At 35.9% G+C, this 26,658-nt stretch overlaps 1 protein-coding gene across 1 annotated transcript in view; it reads left to right on the top strand.

Moving 5' to 3' along the window:
* The window catches only part of DOK6 (docking protein 6), a 242,524-nt gene that overhangs the window by 70,411 nt on the left and 145,455 nt on the right, over positions 1-26,658 (top strand). The window contains exon 2 of the mRNA XM_058832536.1: positions 23,447-23,554. Within this exon, the coding sequence (XP_058688519.1) occupies positions 23,447-23,554 (108 nt within the window). The remainder of the gene's footprint in view (positions 1-23,446; positions 23,555-26,658) is intronic.

Genomic DNA, 26,658 nt, shown 5'->3' with positions numbered 1-26,658 from the left:
TTGTCATCCAAAGAGGAACATAGATCTGAAGAGCTAAATTATTCCAATTAATGTTTCAGAAAAATGAAGCTTTACTTTTCCTTCATTTTCTTTAAGAAAGCACACTCATAAGCTCTGTAGTCTAAAACTCTTGGAAGGTTAGCCTTTCTTAGAAGGTTTCAGGGTTTCTAACCCTTTCTTAGAGGGTTTTTTCTGCCTACAAACAATAAGGTCTTGATTGTGTTGTTCTGAAATAAATGGAAGGTTTCCCATTGACTTAAATGCAGATCATGCAAAAATAAAAATGACATCCTTATGCAAGAGACCAAAAGAAAACTACTGAATAGTTTGAATGTTTAAAACCTATATGAAGATCCAAGAAGAGCTTCAAATTTAGTACTTGGAAATAAGTTATATTTCAAATCTGGCTGGTTTTGTCTGCTTATTTACCTTATAAAAGACTACTGAAATTAAGTGCTTAAATGGAGACATTTATGGCACTGATAGATACAAAAATTAGTGGTCAGCTGGAAATTTTCTCCTAATTTAAGTTTTAAAGAAATAAAATTCTTATAGGAATTATATTCAGATAAGTAATTAAAGAATGGTGTAGATTGATGTTGCTAATTAAAAATTTGATTTTTTTTTAAATGTTGTTTTGTTAGACATGGAAAGAATTATTTTATGGTTTTTTTCCTGTCCTGTACTTTCTTTCCAAAATTCATCTCCCATGAAATGAAGTTCAGTTTCACAAATGGATACATGTTTGTGGGGGAGTCACACAACGGGCAATATGAGATTCTGACCTGTGGAGAAAATGGTAGCAGCCTGAAATGCAACTTAAATGCAGCAGAAGCAGCTTATCACCACTGGGAATTAATTCTAAATCTCTGTGTTTGGAAAGTGAAAGATTTCCAGTTGTTTACTTCAAAACTATCTTTATATAACTTCAAAAAACTCCAGTTTTTATGTATTTTGAAGCTAAAACACTTTGCTAGTTTTCTCTCTGCATGAGTTAGTGCTTATTTCACAAAACAAATGTATGTCTGCAATAACTGAGATGACCAAAGGCAGCAGGCCTGTTCATCCAAAGGTTAATAGTAAGAAATCTGAATAATTTAATTTGTAACTCTCCTTGTTATTTTCTTCCTTGTTATGGTGGTTACCTGCACACCTGCTCTAGGCATTATAGAAACTGCAGTAATTTTTTGTACACACGAAAAGCGGTTCTCTCAGATTCTGAGTACAGCCATTCTAATTATAGTAACTATATTTCAACTGTTAAAATCCCCCTTTAAGATAAGAAAGAATAAGCTTTCAGAGTTAAAAAAAGGCTATTGCCATTTTACTTCCTTGGGATTTTTAGATCTAGTAAAATTAGAGATTTAAAGTTTTATGCAGGCATGTAATGATCTATATTCAGTGATTTGTCAGAAGCACAGTGAAAAGTAGAGGTAATTCCACTGTCCTGTCTCTTCTCAAAGCATGGCTTGGGTAGACCGCTTATACCAAATTACATAAGCATCTTTGTTGAATTTTTTAAATCTTCTGCATCTTTGCTGACATTGCTTAAAGGTGTGCTAATTACTGTCAGTTGCTGTAATACTGGACACCTGTGAGCTTGGAATTAGGCAAAGACAACCAATTCATTTTATGTAGGACACTGAGCAGGGAGCAGATGGTAATAAGCTTCAGTCAACATCAAGCTGGGGAGGATTCACACCACCAAGCTAGATGTGGAAAACTCAAAATCCCTTGGCTAATCCCATGAGCCAGCCATTCTCCCTAATTGTGTCTTTCCATAAGAAGATGTATTTTACGTGTTCCAGTCTCAGCTGAATGAACAAACATGATTTAATGTACTGACTGTAGGATTTTACTAATCTATTTATTAGTTCCCCTTTTCAAGGGAAGTTATAATGATGTGTTTTCACTTAAAGCAATTAGAATGTATTTTTAACAGGGGAAATGACTTAGATTATAATTACAGAGCATTATACTGCACTTTTAATGATTTTGCTCTTTAGAAAAATGAACAGTGAGAATCATTTTGCATAAAGATATTACCTTGTTCTAACAACCTAATACTAACTTCCTTCTCAGGCTGTTGGGTGACCACAGCTGTTGGATCAGGGGCCTTTATCTTAGGCTGAAATAAGAAAGAAAATGAAGGAACATTTACAACTGCAGCTGAAATATTTGAGCCATTGTATAGTTTTGAGGCCAAACCAAAGCTAATTTGTGAAGGTTTTACTGCCGTTTTTTTTACAATAATAATTCCCAGTGCTGAATGTTTTAAAATAGGAAATTAAATCTAATGCTATAGCAGCATGAAATCTATGAGACTGTAAAAGCAAGCATACCTTGTCCTATATGTTCAACATGTAACAAACATAAAATAAAAGGGACAAATTCAATTCTACCCCTTTGCCAGGAAGAAACTATGTGACACATGAGCTTGGCAAAGAGGTGGTTTAGTCTCATGAGAAAAGTGGACAATCACAAAATAGCAGATATGGAGCGTGGCAGGTAGGTCTTCAGCCTCGTGCATCAACTGGTTTGCTTGCATTGTGTGCTGGGGGAAGTGGCAGCTGCTGTGGATTCTGGATCAGTACCACAAGAAAATTTCATCCCTTTTCTTCTCAGCTGCAGGGCAGACTCTTCTCTAAGAAGGCTATTTGGCTGAGCAGTTTTTGCAAGGTTTTTTTTCAAAGTACATTAAGGAAGCTATATACATTTTCCTAACCCTGAGTCTTTCAGCCAGCATAGAAATTACTGAAATAATTGATAGTCAGTAAAAGAGAAGTCTCACGTTAGTGAGGCTATCTCAATCAATCCTCTGTACAGAGACCTAACTGAAAAGTGAACTATTATTCTTCTCTTTAATTCTCTGAAATTACCTCACATCAACAAACCTTGCTAAATTTCCCCTCCTGTGGAAGGTAATTTTCTGAAAGCATGCAAATAAAAAGCAGAAATGGCACTGTGTTGTAAAAGTGAGACAGAATACGAAAAGGTTAGAGATTATGGATTTACAGTCAAATGGTTGGAAACATTAGTCCTTTGACAGTATTTCTGTAATCTCTTAGGTAAATACTTACACTTCTTAGAAATTTCACTGCACAGTGTAAATTAATAAAGGGTGCTTTGGTGATTTGGGCAGTCTGAAAGGAGGGAGGTTCTAAGGTCTAAAGTATTTCAATTAAGAAAGTGGAGACAGCTGCTCATTGCTTTCCTAGACAGAAAATGCATTGGAAATAAGTGGGGATGAGCTGATAAAGTTTGGACCTTGAATGCAAGCCTCTGAATATGGGCCTGGGTGCAATAAGAGCAAAAGTAACAAGGTTGAACGAGTTCATAGTGCACGGAAACTTGAAGAAATAGGAGGCTGGCATGGTGGGGAGAAGGTGGGGCTCAGAAGATAAAGGGGAGTAGGAAGGGTGTAATAAACAAGTACATTCATAACACAGCTCAGATCTCTTGCAGACATGTGCTGATAAGTTAAAAATGTTTAGCTTCACGTTGGGTTTTTGTTGAGGTTCCATCACTATCAGATAAAACATGGGTTGTAAATTATGACCTACCAAAATACTTTCAGTCATCATACCAATTCTCTTTTTCTCCACACAGATAGATATTTCTCTTTTAAGATACCAGACACCGTGAATCAAAGAACTAATCAGGAGTTTGTGTGATACATAATACTGGAAGATGATCCATGTTGTTCTTTAACCCTCTTCTGACTGACAGAAACATCTTAATTTGTTTATAGACCCATCTTATAATGTAGGTCTGTCCTTTAGTCACAGCAGTTTTTTAAATCCTCTAGGTGTGGGATGGTTGTTTAAGATGAACTGGTCTGGATGCCACTAAAGCATTTGGATGTTATAAAAGTCTGTCAAGACTCAACATTTTTGTTGTGAATCCCTGAAAGGGTTACAGAATTTGAGAAAAAAGCTGATGCTGTCTCTTGTGGTATGTGGGTGAGCTGGAATTTTAAAGATGTGAGTGAAGAGCAAGGAAAGCATGGAGGTTTGATTCAGAGCAGTGCTGTGAAAGATAGGAAGACTCTGGAAGACAAAGCATGTGTTCGATGTGTTATTAATTTTTCCTCCTTTTGCTTTTTACTTTCCTATCACAAGGCTGCTATTGTGTAGGCAGCTTGTCAATGTACAATATATTTGAAGTTCTCTGATAGGAGCGGAGTGACTAATTGGCTTGGCTGTATTGGAGGCATAACAGTTTGTAGTCAAATGATTTCTTTTGTCAGCTTTAAGATCTGTTCGGAGAAATATACTCTGTGGAGCACTCTTGGAAAAAAACATTCTAAAATTTCACCAGAGTTCTGATATCTTGCTAAAAAAGACTCTACAAAGTGCTTTTTTGTTTGTTTTCTCTTCATGAATTATGATCATTATTAATGTGGTAGCTTTTTTCCAGAGCTTTTTTGTTTGTTAACCAATAGTGAACCCTATGCTATTGTGGATATCAAATTACTATTAGTGTTGCTTAGTAAGTAATGAATGGTGGCAGTAGGCAAAAAAAAATTAAATCAACTTCTTGTCTAAAATGTAGTATACATTGTATTCTTCTATCCTCTAGGGGCTTTATATTGAGTACTGCTGCGGAAAGGCATGTGAAGAGCTTGTCCTTTATTTAGATAATTTGTGTTTTCATACAAATGATATAAGGAATGGGAATGAACATTAAAATCAATTGTCTATTTTAAAGTATACGTCCATTCACGGTTTGAGATTTACTGGAAGTAACTAAGGAACTTTGATGTTATGATTGATTAAAAAAAAAAAAAAACACAAAAACCAAACCAACACAAACCACAACAAAAAACCGAAGGATTTGTTGGTTTGTTTGTAAGTATTTGTGTTATTATTCCAGCTGAAGATAGTTTGATCCAGTTTAAGATAAGATTCTTGAAACTAGCTCTATGTTTGATTGCTTGACAAACATTTTGTCAGCTTTCTCTCAGCTTTCAGTAAGAATAGAAGCCATGACGGTGCTTGGGAAATTGGTGTGATTGTGTGGAAATAGATGTGATGCCACCAGTTTGTGCTTCATTGCCAGAACCAATGCAAATATATAAATGTGGGAGAAATTTCTAGTATACTGTTTCTATACAGGGAAAAAATTAAAACACACCAAATATTAATTATGAGTTAATTGAGATGTTTTTAATACACCATGATATTCAGAATTTTTTATTTTATTTTTTTTTCTGTACACGATCCATAAAGCACTTGTCTGAATTTTGAGAACTTCAGGTTCAATGCCTGACTCAAACTGGTCAGACACAAACCTATTTCAACCCAGGAATTAGGGCACTCAACACAGATGTCAAATTACAGCAGACCTTACATAAGTACTCTGTTGTTCTACTGTCCTGGTTTCATCTGGGATAGAGTTAATTTTCTTCTTAGTAGCTGGTAGAGTGCTGCGTTTTAGATTTAGAATGAGAACAATGTAAATGACATGCGGATATTTTGGGTTTTACTAAGCAGTGTTTACACAATGTTAAGGCCTTTGCTCCTCACCCCACTCCACCAGCAAGGAGGGAGGGGCTGCACAAGAATTTGTGAGGGGAAAAACCAGGAGAGCTGACCCCAGCTGACCAGAGGGATATTCCATATTTTATGGCATCATGCTGGGTACATAAGCCAGGGATAAAGCTGGCTGGGGTCCACTGCTCCGGAACTGGCTGGGCATGGGCCAGTGGGCAGTGGGTGAGCAATTGCATTGTGCATCACTTGTTTAGTGTATTCTAACTAATTTCTCAAAGTGTTGTTCCTGTTGTTGTTTTCTCTTCCATTTCTATCCTATTAAACTGCTGTTATCTAAACCCACAAATTTTACTTTTTTCCCCCAATTTTCTGCCCCATTGCGCTGGCAGGGGACAGTGAGTAAGCGAGCAGCTGTGGGGCGTTTAGCTGCCTGCTGGGTTAAACCGTGACACCTCCATTTTCAGTTCCCATGAAACAGGGTGATGGTTCTCTAGTAAGCTGTGAGCAAAGTCTCTTTCCTAAATTCAAGAAATTAACAAGGTAATTGATGGAGGAACTTCCAGCAGTCATGTTGAAGCTTCTGGTTGGGTATTTGTGTGTACATGCAGGGGAAAAGGTTCTGTCAGACATTTATTTTGCTTGGTTTGGAAGGATTAAGTAAAGAAATTGGTGATGGAGTGGGGGACATCCAGAAAGGGAAAGAAATGGTCATTTCTGAGACTTTCACACTCTGCTTTTTACTGCAAAACAGGAAATATCTGTCCTGTGTGTCTGAACAGGACCAGTCATGTATGAGTGATTTTTAGAGTTTGTCTTTCTTGGACATCTCTTTCTCTTCCATGTTTTAGTCATTGCTGCCTGGATAGCTACAAAATTTCAGGTGCAGAAGTGAAATTCTTGCTCATAAATGAGACAACTGAAGTGCCAGCTTTCAAATCACATCTGCCATTTTCACTGGTAAAATTTCCTTGATTTCAGATTTTGACTCTCCAGGAGTCTTCTCTGGACACTAATGCTAATTATTTAATTCCATTTGAAAAATGGTTCTTCAGTGACATGAGATAGAAATTTATTTCTCCTTTCCTTCCAATTCTCAGAAATCAAATTATTTTTTCCAGTTTTTATTTACTTCTGAATAGTTGTTTCCCTGGGGTGTGGTGAATACCACAGGAAGAGAAAAGAAGCAGGGTAACATGAAAAGAAGGATAGTATATTTCACTTTATTTATATAATTACCATCATCATATTTTCTTCAAGGAATCTACTATTGGGATTTGAAAATGGATTTTTTTTTTTAACTTTTTAATTGTTTCTAGTGTATCTGACTACATGTCAGTAGGTTGAAGGTACTTGTTCTGCCTGTCTTCAGCAGTACTTGTAGTTGTTCAGATAAGAAGTGAAAGACAAACTCTAGTAATTCATCCTAGGTGTCATCACAAAGAAGTTTTTTCCCTGTTCATTCAGCCAGCATTAATTGCAGATGACGTGCAGAAAATCAGATTTTTGGAATGCTTAGATGTAAATTCTATTTTCTATTTAAGCATTTTTTTATATCTGTGGAGTTACGCAAGTCTCAGACACTTGGAACTCCTGGATTACCTGGATTGGTAATGAAAATGTCTAAAATATAACAGAATAAGATTTTAAGATCAATAAAATTTCAACAGTGTCCCTTGTAGTTTGCAAGGTGTTAAATATGTTTTTGAAATTGTCAGAAAGCAGTTGATTTGAGCCTGTGGTCCCTCTAGCCTAGGTTGTGATGTAATTTTATGGTGGATACTGCCATCAAAACCACTGCTACAGAAGTGGCAGGACTTAAAACCTGATGTGGAAAGGAGGAGCCAGGTGCCCTTACAGAAATAAAAACAGCTTAATTTAAAATCCTGTATATTGGCCATATACAATTTCTTCTCTAAAATTTAACAAAATGGTCATACTTAATCTGTGCAGAATACTGGTTACCCCAGACTGGTAATAAAAGGTATGAATTCTGAACTTTGCCAAAAATGTCTTGATGATGTGATCAAAACTTCAAAAACTTGTGAACAAAAAGTAAATTGTTCACTCACACATTTTAATAATAGTGGAAAGTAAAAGCACACATTTTAATAATAGTGTGATCCCAGATACAGAGTTATTTCTGTCCCTTCATAATTTCAGAAGAATGAAAACCTCCATTCCAGTGTTTGCAGTCTAATTTCTATTCAGCTTTTGTTCAAAGCCTGACATCTGCATGCATGTTTTGATCTGTGCTATGTTTCGACTGAAGAGATGAGGGCACAGAATTATGCAACCCAGAGGCAAAAAGGCTGATGGATTAAAATAAAATGCATATTCTTACTCTAGACAAAGCAACACTAAACTTTTCTCTAGAAATTGCTGAACCTTAATCCTGAGACACTGTAATCATATTTTACTTCTATAAACCATTGTTAAAAGACCCTTGCTTTTACTAAAGTTAACAATACATAAGCTTTTTAGGAAATCCTTTATTTGGAAGGGAGTAATTTGAGTTTCAGCTTGGGAGGAGAAACAGCTCCTATCCTAAATTACTTTTTCAAAAATGTGATGAAAATTTTGTTACTGAGAAGAGGGTAGCAATATAAAAATTGGGTAGGGGAAATAGGAAGACAAGACTAAGGAAGTGGAAAGAAAAAATTAAGGGAAAAGCACACCGTATTAATGCTTTCTAGAGTTTCAGAAGCAGTCCTTGAGAGACAATCGCCTTTGCTTGAGAATCCTGCTTTCAGGGTGTACAAGGGGAAAAACCTCTTGTGGACTCGGTGGACCAATTTTGCTTCAGCTCATTGAATTCCAGTTTTAAAGATAACAGAGGGCAGAACTGAGAAGAATTAAAAGGCTCTATGTTTAGAGAAAGAGATCTCCAGGTTTCTTTCTCTCAGAAATTCCTTGCAGAGGAAATTATAACTCTAAGAGAAAATTGGAGCATTTAAGGTTGAATTTAGTCACTAATTCACTTATTCATGGGATCATGGAGGTCAGCTAGTCCAACACCCCAGAGTGGGACTGTTAACTATTAGTATGTGATTTTAAAATAATCTCAGCCATCAGAGCAAGTTTTGCTGTTCACAGTTTGCAGGAAATCTCTGCAGCAGCAATGAAAAGGATTCTAAAATAGATTTCTTAATGTAAGCACTCTTTTAAAACACATTCACCATCTCTTATGACAGTTCTAAGAAATTCTAATCACCTGTAGCAAAATCAGGGAGTACTGCTCTAAAAATTAAGAATTTCAGCCAGCAATGCTTGCAAGTGCTTATATTTTTTAATAACGTGTACTTTGTTTAAATTCTTTGTGCTAATTAATTTTCCTCTTGAAGTGCATACAAATGAGTTAAATTAGTTAAATTTTACATCTTCTGTACTTTCATTTTGAGGATATACATTCCCCCCAGTAAAGCTTCTGAGTAAACGTATACACACACACTGAGACATTTAATCGTGGGTGTATTTTTAGAACAAACACCCACTTATATAATTGACTTGGATCTCTAGAGAAGTGGTACAGTGTTGTTAAAAAGATCAGTGACAAGTAGAATGACACAACATGCACGACCTTAAAGGAATTAAATATGTGTTGTATTGTGTTACTGAATTAGCTTATGGTCACTGAGGGATTTTTTTTTTATGGTTTGCCTTGCTTTTCCTGAGAAAAACATCAAAGACTTATACTTCAGTAAATTAAACTATTCTTTTCTGTTTATAGGCATGGGGGAAAGGGAGAGAACTTATAACTTCTCTTTTAAAATAATTCCATTGTAAATAAGCAGTAAGACTCTCAAAATAAAGCTGAGAACATGGTCCAAAGTTGGTTCTGGACAAAAAATTATTATCTTAACCAATTGAAAATATTCTAATTAGTCCTAGAAAAAATGATTTAGTTAATCCTAGGCAGAATTATATAGCTTCAATTTTAATTGGAAGTGATTTAAAGACTTTTAGAACTAAAGATTAAAATAAAAAAAATACATGCCTTTCTCACAATCACTGCATGCTGAAGACCACTGAAAGACAAGCTGAATATAATAGGACTACTTGGTGTAAATTCTGTCAGGGCAATTATAATGCTTCTAAAATATTAATACTGTGCCTATAGAAAGAATTTGTCCCAAAGATATGCTCTACTATTGATCTGGATGGGTATATCTTATAAAATAGTTTTTTTCTAATTTTCTACTATGTTTTGAATGTGATTTTTTTTTTTTTTCAGCAATCAAAAAAGAAAAATCTGAAAAGAAACAAGGAAAATATTTACGTAGACCTGTTAAGAGTGATTCTGACCACCCAAATTAATGCCAGTATTTTGAAGCCAAGCTTGGCTCAGTTTTGTGAAACAGACCATTGCTCTCTTTTCTGGTTTTTGCGTGTGGTCAGTGGGAATATTGCTCTCACTCCCTTTTGAACAAGCCCTTCATCTGCAAAAGATGCCTGGAAAAGTTTCATATAAATAAGACATGAAAACCACATAGTGAACTCTGCTATTGCCTTCCAGAAAGACCAAGTTTTGAAAAAATGAAAACCCCCATAGACCTCCTGTCTTCCAGTGCTTGTACCATTGAAAACTACATTTTAGTTTCTGCAGCCTTCAGAAACAAGGATAGGAACATCAAAAATATCTACAAAACATTTTAAAGTACATTACACTAAAGCAAGTATTGTAGGATGATGTTTGCTAACTACTGAGTAGGGAACTTCAGCTGTGTATGAAGAAAGAATCGGACACACTCTATGGCATTGCACAGTGTATCTGGTGGAACATATCCTGTGAGACAATTACTAATGCTAATAATATTCTTCAGTTGCTGTGCTGCTAAAAATAAAAGAATGGGGACAGTTCACAGAAGAAAGGAATTCCTATTGTATGCAACAATAGAAATAGCAGCAGAAACGTAACCACAGAGAGAGGTAGAATTCTGTGAACAAGTTTAAAAAAAACCACTGTAAATAGGGCTTATCTTCCATTATAAGACTTCTCCATTTATGTAATATTTTATTAATTTATGAAGTCTTAGAGCTTAAATCTATCGTAAACCAAGTCTGTACTAATTTAAAGTGATTACTGAAAGATATTTAAAAGTCCAGCAGGGCAGACTTAAGGAGACCATAGGGAAAACAGTAGGAACTGGGGACTTGTTAATTTGAAAGGTAGATGAGCCAAAATTACATATTGTGTGCTGAGAAGAATAGAGCCAGATCCTCCTAAAGAAAAATAGGACAAAAGCCTCTGCCACTGAAAAGTAAGATGGTGCAGCATCCTCGAATGCTGAGTGTCATGGTGGCTGTCTTGCTGTGACCTGGTGCTCTGAGTTCACTGGTGAATGCTGCATTGAGCTAACATGTCTTCATCTGAGCAGCTCTCTGCTGATAGATTCCTTACAATATATGTTAAAAATACAAAAAACAGTAATGGAATGTATTATAACAAGTGATTTTGAGTAAAGGGCAAAAATCTTTTCATGCAGATGTTAGCTACAAGAATTAGAATTTGGTCTGGGACAAGGCTCATAAATTAAATCACAATACTCTCCAAAGCACAATGGCTATGTATTAGCCACTGAGCACCTAGGAAAAGGAACCATGAATGTAAAATGTCCAGTATTTTCTCTTGCTTTGACTCCTCAGAAAGGAAATTGTTTTGATCCTAGTGAGCCAGTACCATAAGAGCAAGAAGAAAACCTGTCACATTTCAAATATCTCCTTAGATATAAACTGTGGGATGAATACAGAAGGAGTAGTAAGCACCTGTTGCCTGGCTCTCTGCAGCTGAAGGTGGCAAGGCTGAGTGACTTGCACATTTTTTCTCATTCATCTATGCCCAGCTCTTACCTAACTTTCTTTCAGTTCGTATGCAGGCTGGGTCATTTAAGCACACACTTTAGGGCAAAAAGGAGTGTGTAGCAATTGCTGCTCTGCAGTGCTGGACTTAGACCTGTCTGTGTCAAGGCAAGAGTTTTAATGACCACATCCAGAGAATTGCTTGGATTAATTTCTGAGATACTGGAAATATAACTGTGATTTTAGAAACCTATTTATGATATACATCTGTTGGGGAATGGCTCTAGTAGGTGTTGATTAACATGCAGAGACAGGATTTACCTGCTGCTGTCAGCATGTGTTATCTGATATATAGATAATGTAAATACCTACCTAATATAAAACACCTCTCAAACTCTGAATTGTTTAGTGAGGATGACTGAGATTTCCCATGTTCTTTTATTCAATTTTACACTGAAAACTTCCTTGTCTCCCCTCCCTACCCCACCTCCAAATTAGAAACTTTAATTCTAATGTATTGAAAATCATTTGGGTGTTCTCATCATGACTTTGTTCTAAATAAAATCAGTCCAGAAGGTGCACGTTCTGTGGACTCTTGATGTGTAAGACAGCAACTGTGGTGATCTAGCCAAAAGCAACTGTAGTCAGATATTCTTGAAGATGTTAGGTGTTGGTCATAATACTTTGCTTATTTAGCTGTTCTAATATTAAAAGATATAATAAAGTTTTTAGCCCACTCTCTCACAGTAGCTGAGTTTACAGAATTCTGTATCATACAGAATTTGGAAATTTTTTTTGTAATACATGATTCATAGCATGTTCTTACTCAGATTGGTTATTAATAAAGGTAATCATTCTATTAAACCTACTGGGTATTTTCCATAAAATCTGCATATTTTATATTGTAACCATAGTTTTCTGCTGACTTTTTACATGCTTTACAAGAAGCTGTGGTTTGGGAGTTTGCTCATTGCTGTCACTATATAATAAAGCTGTATCTGTAACAAGCTACCTGCATTTTCAGTCTTAAACTCTTACTAAGGCTTCACAACTAAGAAATTATTACTGCAAAACCAGATGTTGCTTCTGGTAGAATTAATACTAGTGAGCACACAGCATTAACACCTTGCTTCTCTTTTATATTAGACTGCACATTACAGCTTCATGTCTTATATCTGAGACCATCTCAGCAGTATTAGGAAGGGAGAAGAGAGCGACACAACTTTCTGCTGTTGTCCTGTATGCACTTTTAATACTGCAAGTGAGAAAAGGTACTTGTGTTAGCTACTCTTGAACCAACATGGTAGATGTTTGTTAATTTTGACCAGAAATGGTAAAACTTTTTTTTTGTTGCTCTTCTTCCACCCGCTCATGCCCTCAGGGGGTCCCCAGAGCACAGAAAATCAATGTGCTTTCTATTTCTAAGGGACTGATGAGACTATAAAAATAAATAGCATCAGTTGGGTAGACTAATAATTTTCTTTTGCCCATGGGAAATAGTTGTAGAAGGACAATCTTAGCTCCTGGAAGTTCTGGAATGCTGGTGATAATCAGTGAAAGTAGGAGGAGGGGTGGGAAAGCTGTTTTGAGAGGGGTTTTTCCTCTTAGATAATAATGTTAGCTTAGTGGGATGACCATAGCTCATTTAACAAAGAAATTCGTGTTTGATCTGAGGCTTGGAGTGTAACCAGTTTGGGTCCAAGCCAAAGCACACTAAAGCATGGCTTCTGCAGATTCACCGAAATATATTTTGGGTCAATTTCTCAAAAAATTGAGGGCAGATTTTTTTCAGACCTATAACAGCTACAGAGCAGGGAATTCAGAGTGGTCTTTTGGACTTAGGAAGTTTGGGTTTGGAAACCATCTGCTTTTCCTCTACTTTAATTCCCTGGGGCCGTAAGAACGTGGTTCCTAATCCCCTGTAGTAGCTATTACCCCACAGGACACGCTGTCTGGGAATGTAACATACCAGTTGCATTTGTGTTCTGAGGGAAGCTATTTCATGCTCTTTTTCTTTGAGTAAAAGCTGTCGTGATCTGTTAAAAATTTGCTGTTGCAACAAAAGCTGAACAGAACTGGTGTTGGTAGTTACAAGAGCTAAGGGCTACAGCTTTTTCTTCAAAATCCTCTTAGTTGTGTGTAAAAGCATTTATTTTCTCATCCTTTTCTTGCTTTGGATTATGTCTTTATTTGTTACAATATTGATGCATTGTAATAGCGGACTGGTAACATCTTTAAGCAGAGATTTTCTGGAAATGCAGTAAAATAAGTGGCACAAGAGTGGCAGAAAGCAAATCACTTATACAAATGAAGCAGAGTTTGAAATATATATCTTTCTGTCTGCATTAGTCTGAAAGTTATGACATCCAGAGCAAGTGCTGGTTGGGTTTTTTTGGGTGTTTGGTTTAATTTTTGGTTGTTTTTTTATTTTTACTTCAAGGTAATTCTGTGCAGAAATATTGCAAGAAATTTCAGTGAATTACTCCATTTTAGTATGCATTTAATTTCTATGGCAGAAGATTCTTGCTAACTCTGAGCTTTTAACTATTTCCACTTGCCACAAGATGTGAATTCATCTTCCTCCCCTTCAGTTAATTTAAATGTAAGAAGTGATGAAGGTCTTTGGGGCATGATAGCATCCTTTAGAGCTATGATTCTTTGTTAGGAGGAGATTTAACCTATAGGTTACAGTAATGCAGGTGATGAATTGACAGAAAAACAGCACTGAAATTAGACATCCTCTTGAGCATTACTATTTGTATGGTCCTGCTCAAGCCCTGCTGCAGCCTTCATTTTGCAGAACACCTTATTTTCTATGTAAGATGAATTTCTCCATAAAATCTAGTGTCCATGACATAGTACTTAAAGGGGATTCAAAGCAGAATATCTAACTACATTAAAAATAATAATAAAAAAAAAGGATGAATTTGATTTGTAGGAAACCAACACAACTGAGTCATGCAACCTGAGATTTCAGAGATTTTTTGAATATGCCATAGATAAATCCTATTTTTAAAATCTGTTCCTGTTCTGTGGTACAGCGTATCAAAATATGTTTGAAGAGCTTTTCTTCTACACTGGCATTCGTATGTTCTTTAGTCTCACTGTTTAAACATGATGCACTCACTTCATGCATGCCTGTGTGCCAGGGGGAGTGATGAGGCGTTTGGTAGTCACTCAGGGATTACCGTGGGCTTTCACCCATTGACATCAGTGTGGCTGGGTTTGCAAGCTTTTCTAAATATATACTGAAATGACAAAATATGTCAACGAATAAAAGGCCCTAACTTTCCTATTCTACTCTGAGGATCAATTGCTGTTGGAAATTATACTCCTACATAAATATACAGTGGCACTTACAGTCAGCTCTCTTTGATTTTTCTTTACAAAAAATGCTTTAGATTTAGTCCTGTGCTCAGCTATGTTAAATCCCATACAAAGCAAACTTTTCGCTTATTTTATCAGTCAAAACAACAGCATCATGAGGACTTTGATGCCTATGCTAAAATGGGTTTCTCTGCGATAGTGTAGAGTAAAGCTAAATGATCAGAGGTTTGGAGCACCCTCCTGTGAAAATATGCTGAGAGTTCAGGTTATTCAGCAGGAAGGAGAGAAGACTCTGGGGAGACCTTAGAGAAACTTCCAGTACCTAAAGAGGACAAGAGGGCCTTCAAGAGAGATGGAGCAGGTCTTCTTACAAGGACATGTAATGATAGGACAAGGGGAAATGGCTTTACACTGAGAGAGAGTGGGATTAGACTAGATATTAGGAAGAAATTCTTTACTTTGAGGATTGTGAGGCACATGGACAGAAAAGTTGTGGATGCCCCATCCCTGGAATTGCTCAAGGCTAGGTTGGATGGTGCTTTAAGAAAGCTGGTCTAGTTGGAGGGGTCCCTGCCCCCCGTGGGGCGTGTGTGGGAAGTGGGTTTGGAACTAAGTGTTGTTTCCAACCCAAACTGTTCTATGATAACATGATATGTATCTAGCTGATGTAAACCTGAGGAATAATTTTGGATTCTGAAGATAAATTTGAGTTTGTAACCCTCTAAATTGGAGCTGTAAAAATTAGTTGAGTTTTTTTCCCTTGGTACTATAGGACAGGTGTCTGTGATTACTGTTTTGTTCTGAAATTCTACTTCTTTTTAAGGTACTCTGTTGCATGTTTTTGATTTTTTAACACTTACTTTCACAAATCTCTTTCTTCCTAACATAAAAGTACTAAGCAGTTGAGCTGATCAATACCATCTTTCAGTGTGTGTTATTTCAGCTTGTGTGTAACAGTCTAATTTTGTTTTCTAGAGACATAAATAAGAATACTATCTCAATAATTTGTTTGTTTCTCAGCAGTAGATTCCACTGTAGGTACAATAAATACCTTTAAGGTTCTCAAGAAGTGATGACTGTCTACAAAATATGCATAAAAGATACCATGTTTCAGCTTAATAAGCACATCTGTGGAAGAAACAGAGTGATATTTCCATTATTTGTATGTGTATTTATAGTATTAAAAATAAAGGAGTCGTAGTTTTATTCTCTAAATATTGCTTTCCATTGCAGTATATCAAACCATTCTTTGTGGTTTTTCAAATTCAGGTGGACTATGTTTACTTGTAACTAAGTAGGCGAAACATCTTTTAAAATGTGGGATTTACACTAAAAAACCCCTTCAGATGAGTTAAGTAAGATAGCTACTCCAGTTCAGTTTGAGAACTTACTCAAATTTAATATTAAAATATTGCAAAACCATAACTATCCCTGCTGGTATTTTTTTCTGATTACATTGAGGAAAGAACATGTAGGAGGAGATATCAACATATATGGGTACATAGTTATTCTTAGGTAGGTGCTGCACATTCGGCTTAAGCTCAGTGAAATGCTTGAGATTTCTTGAGCATAATAATTTCTTTAAAAAATATTGCAATCTCTGGGGTTTTTCTGCTGGATGTGTGCTACAACTGTTGAAACCAAATTTTTCTTCTGTTTTCGAGGGTGTTTTTTTGTCATCAGCTCTGAGGCCAGACATGAAGTGAGCAGTATTAGTTTTCCTCCGAAACAATCACTGCAGTTAGTCTTTCCAAAACTGAGTCAGAGATGCAGAAAGCCAAAAGAAATGGCCACTGGAACTGTTTTTTTTTTTTAGATAACCATTAGATCAATTCACATGTAAGTTATAAATTCTGCTGGTCTGCAGACTGCTGTGGAGTCAGAGTGTGTTGTTTGTGTAGGCTGCCCTGCCCTTGAATTGCCCTGATGGTACTTCAAAACAAAGCAACAGTGGTGAGGTTTGAAACTATGGGTGCTTAGGGACTGATGAAGTTGTATAGCGCTTTTCACAGTACAAGGTGCAGATCTGTTCAGATATGTATCCTCTGCTCTCTTGTAAATGCATAAAAATAAAAAGCCTTTGGATTCCATAACTAAAGTGTTTGTATGATGCACAGAGTAGTTTAGCTAGTAGAGGAATAGTTGGAAAATTGCTATGGTGCACTTTGATTTCACATAAATCCCTAATAATAAAATAAATCCTTTTATGGATTACATGTATAGCCTGTGACTATAACACCATAAATTATAGTACATTATAAGCATCTATATGAATCTATAATGGCATGTTATGGCAGCAAAAAGATGACGTGTGTATACTATAACTGGGTGAATTGTCCCTAATCATCTCTCTCTAACCATCCTAATTGTCAGACTGCAATCAAGCCCGCAAGGATTGATCTAATCTTAGATCAAACAGTTTGCAGCAGATGTTTCTTTATTTCTTCAATTCCTAACTTTAAATGCCAGCAGATTTGCAGTGTGCAAAATATTAGTAATAAAAAAATACTATCAGAAATTTTAGGATTTGAACTGTGATACTAAAATGATCTAACACCTAATTGCATTGTTGCAGAAGGTCATGCTCCAAGCTCTGTAAACTAGAAGTTTAACCTTGCTCCCTAATTTGGATGATGAAATGAAGCTCAAGGGTACATACAAGGTTATCATAGATGAGGAATATTTCTCTGCTGGATAGCATTCATAGCATACCTTCAAACAATATTTCTCATTAGAGACACTACTAGTAATTTTTTTTTTCTTTGGTATATATTTGTGCAATTTCTTTAACCCTGACTTTACAGCTTCAACAGCTTTGCTTTTATTGTGGTTGCTTTGTGGTAGTTAGTTTGGTAACATTTGAAGAAAATATGTTGAAATAGGCAAGAGCAGTTGGAGAATTAGACTCAGTTAAAAAAAAAAAACAACTTGAAACTACCCAGGCTTTTTGTATCTCATGGTAAAGTCTCAGCCCCACATCAGGATCAGGTAAGCTCTTGCTTCTGAACAGGGCTTCAGATTCATTTCGCCTCTCCTGTTTGGATGCTGGATATCAGATGGCTGTGCAGCATCTCTGCCCTGCTGCTGGGAGATAGGTGAGTTCCCAGCAGTGTGGTAAAGGAGCAGGAGGTGGCCTCAATTCCCTGCCACTCTGCACCCTCTGTGCTAATTTGGGAGCTCAGTGCTGTGCAGCAGTGCTCTGCCTCTCTTGCTTCTTCATATGAATTGAAATTTACCATCCAAAATGCACCCAATTAGTGCAGTGGGAACTGTATTTCATTTCTGTTGTCAAAAAGGTAGACAACAAAATCAGAGCTGCTCAAGTGTTGGTAGCTCAAATAAGTGGATTGAAACATAAGGTCTTTTGGTTTTTAGTTCGGGTTTATTTTTTTTCTGTTGCATTGACTCAGCAGTAGCTTGGATCCTGTAACTTACTCTTTAGGCTGAGGTATGGATCTCCATTTTCCTCCTGGGCCTTTTTAAAGATAATTATTGTGTTACAATTTCTCCTAAGTTTTACTTGAATGTGTGACAAGTGTAGTTTCACTGAAACAGTAAGGTGTCACCTCTTGTCTCTTCTCCCATAGCCAAATTATGCACAGAATCAAAAAATGGTGGGTGTCAAAACAATGGTTACATATGACTTTACTGTGATAGCTATTTTTATCACTATGAATGCTATATTTTTAAGTTGTGACTACATTTTTTAATCTCACAACAAAATGCATTTCTCTCACGTACCCCATAGAAATATCCATTTTTAGTGGAGATAACTAGTGAGGTAGACTTGAATACATTCATATTTTAGTGTTTTTAATGTGTATACTCCAGATGTTGTCTTGTCAAACAGGGGAGCAACGTACATGGCGAGTCAGGGATGAGAAATCAACTAGCCTTTCCTGCAGATAATGAGATGTAAATGCAGAGCTGAATATTATCATGTCATTGTCTTCCTGGGAGAAAATGTGATGGGTTATGCTAGCAAAAAGCTCAGTGATGCTTCAGTGCCTGTCCTGGTCAGTGGCGGTTTCTGTTAGTAATTAGGAGCTGACTCATTGCTGTCTCTCTCAAGAGACAAATGTTTCTACAGCTAGTGGCAGAAAATTAGATGGTTTTCCAATATACCCAAGAAAGCTGCCATTTGTACTGTCTTTTGGATAGGTGCAGGGAGATTTCAGAGCATCTAAAGTGATTTGGAAACAAAGCTTATAGTATTGTAACTTTATTTTTTAAAAAAGCATGGGGGATTTTTATTTTGTTTCTGATTTCTGTTGGGTTGTTTGAGCGTGAAATTTCTGGAGTAATGTGTAGAAACTTGTCAGTAAAAATCCCTTCTCAAAATATTAATGATGACTGGGAAAGCTTTATTTGCTACAGCTGTGGATAAAAAGAAATGTGAATCTCAAAAGCATTTATTGTAAATGACTAGGAAAAGGCCTTAGAAATCTCTGGAAAATCATATGTAAGATTTCCACTGTAAACCAATTATTTTAAATTATTTTAGAAAAGGGGGAAATATTTTCTTCTTTCTGAAAAAGGAAATCTAGCTGGTGGATTTCCTGCAATGTGTATTTTAATGGATTTGTTATGAACAGCCATGGCAACAATAAGACAGAATTGTATGATGTGAGCATGAAAAGTAATGACCCATTCAGAAGCCAAATTTTTGCGTATATTAGTCAAGAATATTAAAAAATATGATCATGCTGGAAATGTGAGCTGAGCAGTGTAGTATATTAAGCAGAAGAAAAAGTATCAAAATAAGATACTTTATGCAGAGATTTCATAATTAATTGATCTGTTGCAGTGTTTCAAGCAAAATATAAAAGAAAGGATCTCTGAAGATTAATAGGAATGTATCAGCATTAGAAGTCAAATTTCTGACTGGAAAGATTTCAGAAATCATTTGTGTGGGGTGCTAAGGTTATATTGTTCCAGGTTCTAGAAATCCTCTCAGTAGCAAGATGAGGCTGCTCAGGATCCATCTTGAGGAACGTGGCTTCTCTCCCCGGCTAGCTCATCCATTGTAATCAAAATCATTCCTATATGCTATCACAGGGGGCAACCTAATCAGTCCTCACCAGACCACAAGTGTGCTAAGTTATTGCTGTGGCTTAGTGATACATAATTGCACAACATCCTGGGTAATAGAATCTAGAAGAAAATTTTTTTTGTGCTTTACCCATTTTGTAAAACTGAGATATGAAGGGTATTGTTTAAAGAGGTTCTGCTATGCCTAAGGCTCTGAAGGTAATTTCAATAGAATCCTTCTCAAGATTGTAATGATCAAGTTTTTTGTCCTTCTAATTGATACAGTAATAAAAGAAAATCTAAACCCAGTGTGTAATTAATGCCATCTTCCTGAATTCCTCCAGTAAAAAATGCAATGGCATGGGATAGGTAGATTTTGTGTTGTTTGCCCCTAATACAAAATTTTTAAATCATATTTGTTGAACAGTGAGTGCTCATCCAAGGATGTAACCCTGATTAAATGATCAAATATTTGGCAAGTCTTCAGCTAAGTACATGTGGAAAACAGTCTCACAGGAAATACTAAGTATTATGGAGACAACACAGTCAGTGGTTCTAATTCTCTCAGTTTTGAAAGGGCTGATGCTCCTTTCTCTCACAATGGCTTCCCCAATTATCTGAGGACTTTAGAAGTCTTTCAGAAGTTTTGATTACAACCAATGGCATCCTAAAGTAGGCCAGGGATAAAAGAGTATCTCAGTTCGTGAATAATTGAGTAGGCTTCTGTATAACAATGAGGTGCCTTATGAAAGGCAAATGTTTGTTTGCTGTGTGCTCACATCTGCACCTATTTATTCATATTTATAGGTAAATTCATATGCTAATGCTTTTTCAAACACTACGATACAAAGTGTCTGTTGGCATAATAAGGTAAAATGCTGCTGAAATGCAATGGAACTGTATGTGTTTATATCAGCTTTAAAATTAGCTTGCAAAAAATAAAAACCAAATGCAAGGATGCATCTTGGCATATGTACATAGAGGACCAGGAGTCCTCTTTGGGCCATTTCATTCTTCAAATCTCTCCTCTTCTTAAAGGCCTGGAAAAAACAGATGCCAATAAATTGAAGCAGTTACAGTCTAAAGGACAAACTAATGTTTCTCTCCTCTTGCTATTCAGCCTTATTTAAAAGCAAAGGCTGTTCATTCCTGCAGTCTGTGTGTTGAAGCCTTTGAATTCATCTCAGTTCTGAAATGTGTGAGAAGGTCTGATGAGGAGCATCCTTAAAGATAACTAGCATCAAGCCCTGGTATTTGATGGTAGTTCCCAGTAATAAGGAGGTCAAACCCTTCCTCTAGAATTTCATCAGCTTATCTGCAAAACCTCAAACTCACTTTCATACTGTCCCAGTGAAAAAATATCCAGTGAAAAAAAGACCAAAGCCATCATTTGTCTGAACCTGCTCATTTGTCACTAAAGGAAGTGCTTTGGAGAATGCATTAGATGACCTTTGATCTAGAAAATGTTCTCATCCTCACAGGGAGAGATCTGACTCCATGACTGTGATGTCTAGTTTGCCTTTTTTTGGGGATGTTTCTAAAGTACTGGATCTAACTGATGCTTCTCATTGCAACAAAGTATGACTCTCCCATTTATACATATAGAAAAAAAAAATCTAAAAATCCACAAACAAACAAACAAACAAACAAAAAACCCTTCAACAACCTTTGAAAAACATCTGTTAATAAACACAAATTATTAGTTTCATTGTCACCAGCTGTCAAAAATTCAGGTCATCTGTAAAATGCAGATTCCACGGCTATGCTAAAACCTATCACCACAGATGATGACTTGGGTTGGTCTGGCTTTTCTAAAGAGAATTTTTTGATGACTGTAAGACATTAAAGGCACATAATGAAAATAAGGAAATTGAGAACACATTTGAAAATATGGTAGGAAAAGACTTTCCTCAGAGGAAGAGAAATGAACTGAAACTACACATAGACGAAAAGAAAACACCTGAGATCCCAGAAGAGCCAGGAGTATTATTAAAAATGACACTGTTATTAAATAAATAAATAGGTCCCTTTCAGACAGTCAGTGCTGCTGTTTTTTAGTAAGGTCAAAATAGTGTGAATATTCTATATCTTTCTGTGTGGAGCTTTTCACACTACAAAATTGTGTAGAGTTAATATATTTAATCAAGAAATAACTGTGGAAGCAGTGCTGTAGTTTTGGTAAAGTCAAGTTGCAACACTGCCAAGATGTGATTTGAAGAAAGTGCTATCTAATAAATATGGTTTATGATGTCCCAAAGTGTAATGTCTTTTTTTTTTTTTTCCCCAGGAAATATGATATTGTCTTGTTTTTCCCTCAGGATAGGTGAAGTAATTTCTGAGACAGAAAGTACAGTTGTACAGTTGCCACTTTAAAGCCTTAGTAGAAAAAGCCTTAAAGTTGTATGCTTTGTAAGAAGTATACTTGCACAGGATTTAATTACATACCATGTTTTCTTCTAAAAGTCTTCATAATTAAATATATTGATACTGTAGTCCAATGGTGGGGCTTTAAAAAAAACCACATATTTTGACTGATAACATTCATCTTAGATAGTGGCAACAGTATAGTGTCAGTACTATTATGTCATAATGTGGTTAATTAAGCTTAATTATTTTAATGACACTACATTTTCTGCTTGTACTCAGTTTAGACAGCAGACTGAGGGGAAAACTCTGCCTACTCTAATTTCCTTGGTTTTTTAAAATTATTTTGTTTTTTGGTAATGGGAGGTGTGGCTGATCCAAATTTAATATTACTGTGTACAATATACAATCCCTTGTGTCATTAAATTTTGTAGAATTTGTACTGAATTAAGGCACATATGGCCAGTGGAATCATTAAGTAATATTGAGTTTGTGACTTTTTTCAATGTATCCTTGAATTAATAACATAAAATTATATATGGTATTGCTTATATAAGTACTGGAGAGAAGAATGAAGTAAGCTGCTGTCATAGATTATAAAAATAGATTGATATCTAATCTCTTACTTGCATAATACAGTCTAGAGGATTATCATTAATCAGCTTCTCTTTGAACTGCAAATGTATGATTATTTGATAATTCAATTCTTGTTTTAAAATTCTGGTTATGACAATATGATCAGAATGGTTGCTAAATAGTCTAATAAAGTCCTCTTGTTTAAAAATACTTTTTAAGCAAAATCTAGTGTGTTTCTTGTTAAAAATTTTGTGAGGATTTTATTTTTCACTACATGTTCCCAAAGTTTACTAATCTGCATACTTATTCCTTTGGAAAGTTTGTCATTGAACTGAGAGAGCTAGATGTTGTCCAGAAATGGTGTCATTAGTTCTTATTTCAGCGTTGTGTTTTCTTTTCTGTGTACACAATGATTCTAAAGGTGATTACTCTGTTCTGTTAAAAGCTGCAATGAGTATTTATCAATGGTATTAATCCTCTCATAGAAAAAGAGGACAGACAAATGTGAAAGCCAGAAATGCGGAGTGATTTCTGAAAGAACTTTCTCTAATGACAGTCTTAAAATGCTTTTTATATTTAAAGTTCATGGATTTACTTGCATCTCAGCAATTGTCAATTTTGACAGTAATGGCAGAAATTGAAGCAAAAAGTTTACAAAGGATTGGAAATCAATATGTATAAACTGACAAATTGGTATACTTGTGTAGAAATAATTGATGCTCCCAGGATTTTCCAGATTTTTAAAGTAAAACACTGTCATTTTATAATTTCTTCCTAAGTCAGTTCTGTAACTGAATGCATTTAATAATGTCCATCTTTAAAGAAAATCTAACAGTATCCATTGATTTTGTTCACAGATTTTTAGGCGTTGCTGGTTGGTTTTCAAGAAGGCTTCCAGTAAAGGACCCAGGAGGCTAGAAAAATTTCCAGATGAGAAAGCAGCATATTTCAGGAACTTTCACAAGGTAAGTCGTGCCTTTCTTGTGAACTGAAGCATTGCCTGTTTACCACTCTTCCTTGAGAAGTGTGTGTTCTTGCTATGTCTGCTTCCAAGCAATACAGTGAAAGCCTTGTTGAAAACCTAGTCTTGGCAATAAAAGTGGAGTAAAACATCCATAAGTCTCAGTGATGCAAGTGATTTATCACACTATTTTATTCCAGATGAGTACAAAACTGTATGTGAACCAACATAGCGATGTTTTTTTGATCACTCATAGTTTGGAAATGTGTAAAATTAGTTGCCTATTCAAATGTTTAATCAGTAATTGTTAGCTAAGTATTAAACAAATTCTGAAAATGCTAAATGTCAGTTGTAATGGTGTAATGGTGTAATGCTAAATGCCAGTTGTAATAATGACGCTCTTCAAATATGCAAGTTTTTTCCCAAAACTCGAGATTTAGAAGCCCTGTCAACAAAAAGGGGTTTTAGCAATAAAATATCAGGACTTGCTGAATGAGATACTCCCTGCTTTCTCTGTCACTCACACTTCTGTGATGGGAAATAAGGTATCTGAGCATGAGTTCTTCTTTCTGTCTCATATGTTGCAGTTATCAGGCTCCCCAAGGTTGTCAGTAGACTTCATGTTGCATAATCCTGAAAGAGGGCAGGATCTGTGCTTGTACTATTGTCTTCTATCAAGTCACTGTTAGGTTTATCACATGTCAATGTCATATCATACCTGTCAAGTTGAAACACAAAGATGACTTACCAAGGGCCACACTGCAAGCAGTGAAAAAGTGTGAATAGATCTCTTGAAGGCAGGTGTGATGTTTTACCATAAAACTGCAAATTGACCCTCAAGTTCCAGTAGCCAGACTGCTCTACCGTGGGTCCCCTGTGGGGACACAAGTCCTGCCAGCAAACCACCTCCATCATGAGCTTCTCTCTCCATGTGTACACAGGCCAGGAGCCTGCTCCAGTGTGGGTTTCTGATGTGGCCAGAGTTCTCTTGCAAGGCCTTGAGGAAATTTTTGTGTTCTTTTCTTTTAATTTTCTTTTGGGTCTGTTATGCCTGTAGCATACTTAATGTGTTAAAGGACTCAGAAAGACTTTATATGTTACTTGTCAACTATCATCATTGTAGAAAAATACTATGAAAAGCAGGAATTGTTTGAGAAGCTAAGAAAGTAACATAGATACTGATGCAGTTGCATGTTGTAGTATTGATGGAAGAGTTACTATTTGCAAATGGAAAGGAGAGGTGTTACTCTTTGCCATCTGTTTTTTCCCCTTCTTATTCCTTTATTCCTTCTTTCTTCCTTCCTATCCTCTGTGAGGATAGGAAGAAAAGAGAAAAAAATGAATACTCTTTCCTATTTAAAAGGATAATGTGTTTCTGGCTGTAGAGAAAGAGGAATTGTATCTGTTCACTTGGATTATATCCATTTTTCTAATAAAGCCATGAAATGATTTCTGAAGGTATATTATCACAAAATGGAAACTCAGAATCTTATTATCTGGCTTGACTTTTTTCCCAAGGATATTTTGTTATTTCATAGTGATTATTCTCCTCAACTTCTCCATTCTGATAAATAGTGGTGAAGTAGATGTGCATGAGTTGTGAATAGTCATCAAGCGTGACTATTGAGGAAACAGTGAAGGCTGTTATAGGATCAAATATAGTTATTTGATTGCTGGTGTTGGATGAAAATACCCTGATTTTCTTTCTTTCTTTTCTAGAGCTGTTTATTGGTTCATTATATTTTGAAGTTGTTCAAAATGCATATTTATCTCTAGACAGTGCAAACTGTTAGCCCTGTCTTGAAATTCTCCATTTCATCTCTCACTCACAAAATTTAAAGACGGTATATGATATGAAAAATTGAAAATTAACTCTGAACACTGAGAATCAATGAAAAAAAGCAATAAATATATTAAATATTGAAGAGCTGAGGCGTGGTACTTTTAAAGAAAGATTAAAATATAAGTTGCAAGCCTGACTCCTTATAAAATGACAACATGCATAATGGGACAAATGGCTCTGATTACTTGCTAATATTCATATATGACTACATATATCCTGAGATCTTTTTCCCTATACAAGTTTCTTTGTAAGTATTAGAAGAGGTTGGTGTAGAGGGGTACTCAGATTGCACTGTTTCTCTGGCAACTTATGTCCTTCAGACTTTCAGATCATCTAGGTTACCTTGTGAGAAGGCCTAAGAGTAGCACAGAGTTAGATTGCATTGTACAATTTTTTTAGTTTGCGTATGCAGAGATATAGAAGAAAATTTTACATCTCTAGTGGATATATACCAAAAATTGATATCTTTGATTTATCTGTGTTCAAATCAATATTCACGATCACAAACAGTACCCCAATATAAGTAACTCATCAAGGTTTCCACTTTTCCATGTTTGAGCTTGAAATGAAGCTCAAATGAAATTCCTCTTTAAAGTAATTTACCAAGATGACTATAAATCTCCTGTACTTATGTAATAAACTTGTGTACTGGTCAATATGATTTATAGAAGGGGCTAAACAAAGGAAAAAAACTCAGAACTGATGACACAAAGCTAATATAATTAAAATTAGAGATTTTCTGGTTTACATATGCTAAATAAATAGTCATTAATAACTAAAAAAGCTGTTCACTTTAGAAAATATATTGCCCTCTCCCCCTCCAGTATCCAGACTATGTATGGGTTTATTTGCTATTCTGTAAATTGCTGTTGTGCATTGCCTTGGTGTTGTTTTTTTTACTAGTAATTTCCTTACTATAAATAACAGTAATGGCATTAGTCCTAGACAAGTGCCTCCTAACAGCAAAAGTGCATATTACATTCATTAGCCAAAACGTGACCTCATCTGTTCCTTGCAGTTTCTGGTATCAAATTAAAAATTCTCATTACTGTAAATTTAGACCATTGCACTCTTGCTCAGGTAAGTTTTTATAGCTCAGCTGTTCTGTTTTCCCTTGAACATTCTTTGCAGAGGTTGTGCACCACAGCTGTGTTGACTCCCATTACTCCCTCCAAAATGGGGATAAAAATAGCAATAGCTCTGCATCCATGCCAGGGGTGGGTATGTTCTTGGTAGCCACCTCTCTACTGTCAGAAAAGACCAAT

This window comes from Poecile atricapillus, chromosome 2, assembly GCF_030490865.1.
Source record: "Poecile atricapillus isolate bPoeAtr1 chromosome 2, bPoeAtr1.hap1, whole genome shotgun sequence".
Classification (NCBI taxonomy): Eukaryota; Metazoa; Chordata; class Aves; order Passeriformes; family Paridae; genus Poecile; species Poecile atricapillus.
The sequence above is the reverse complement of the archived record's forward strand: the minus strand, read 5'-3'. Positions and strand labels throughout refer to the sequence as shown.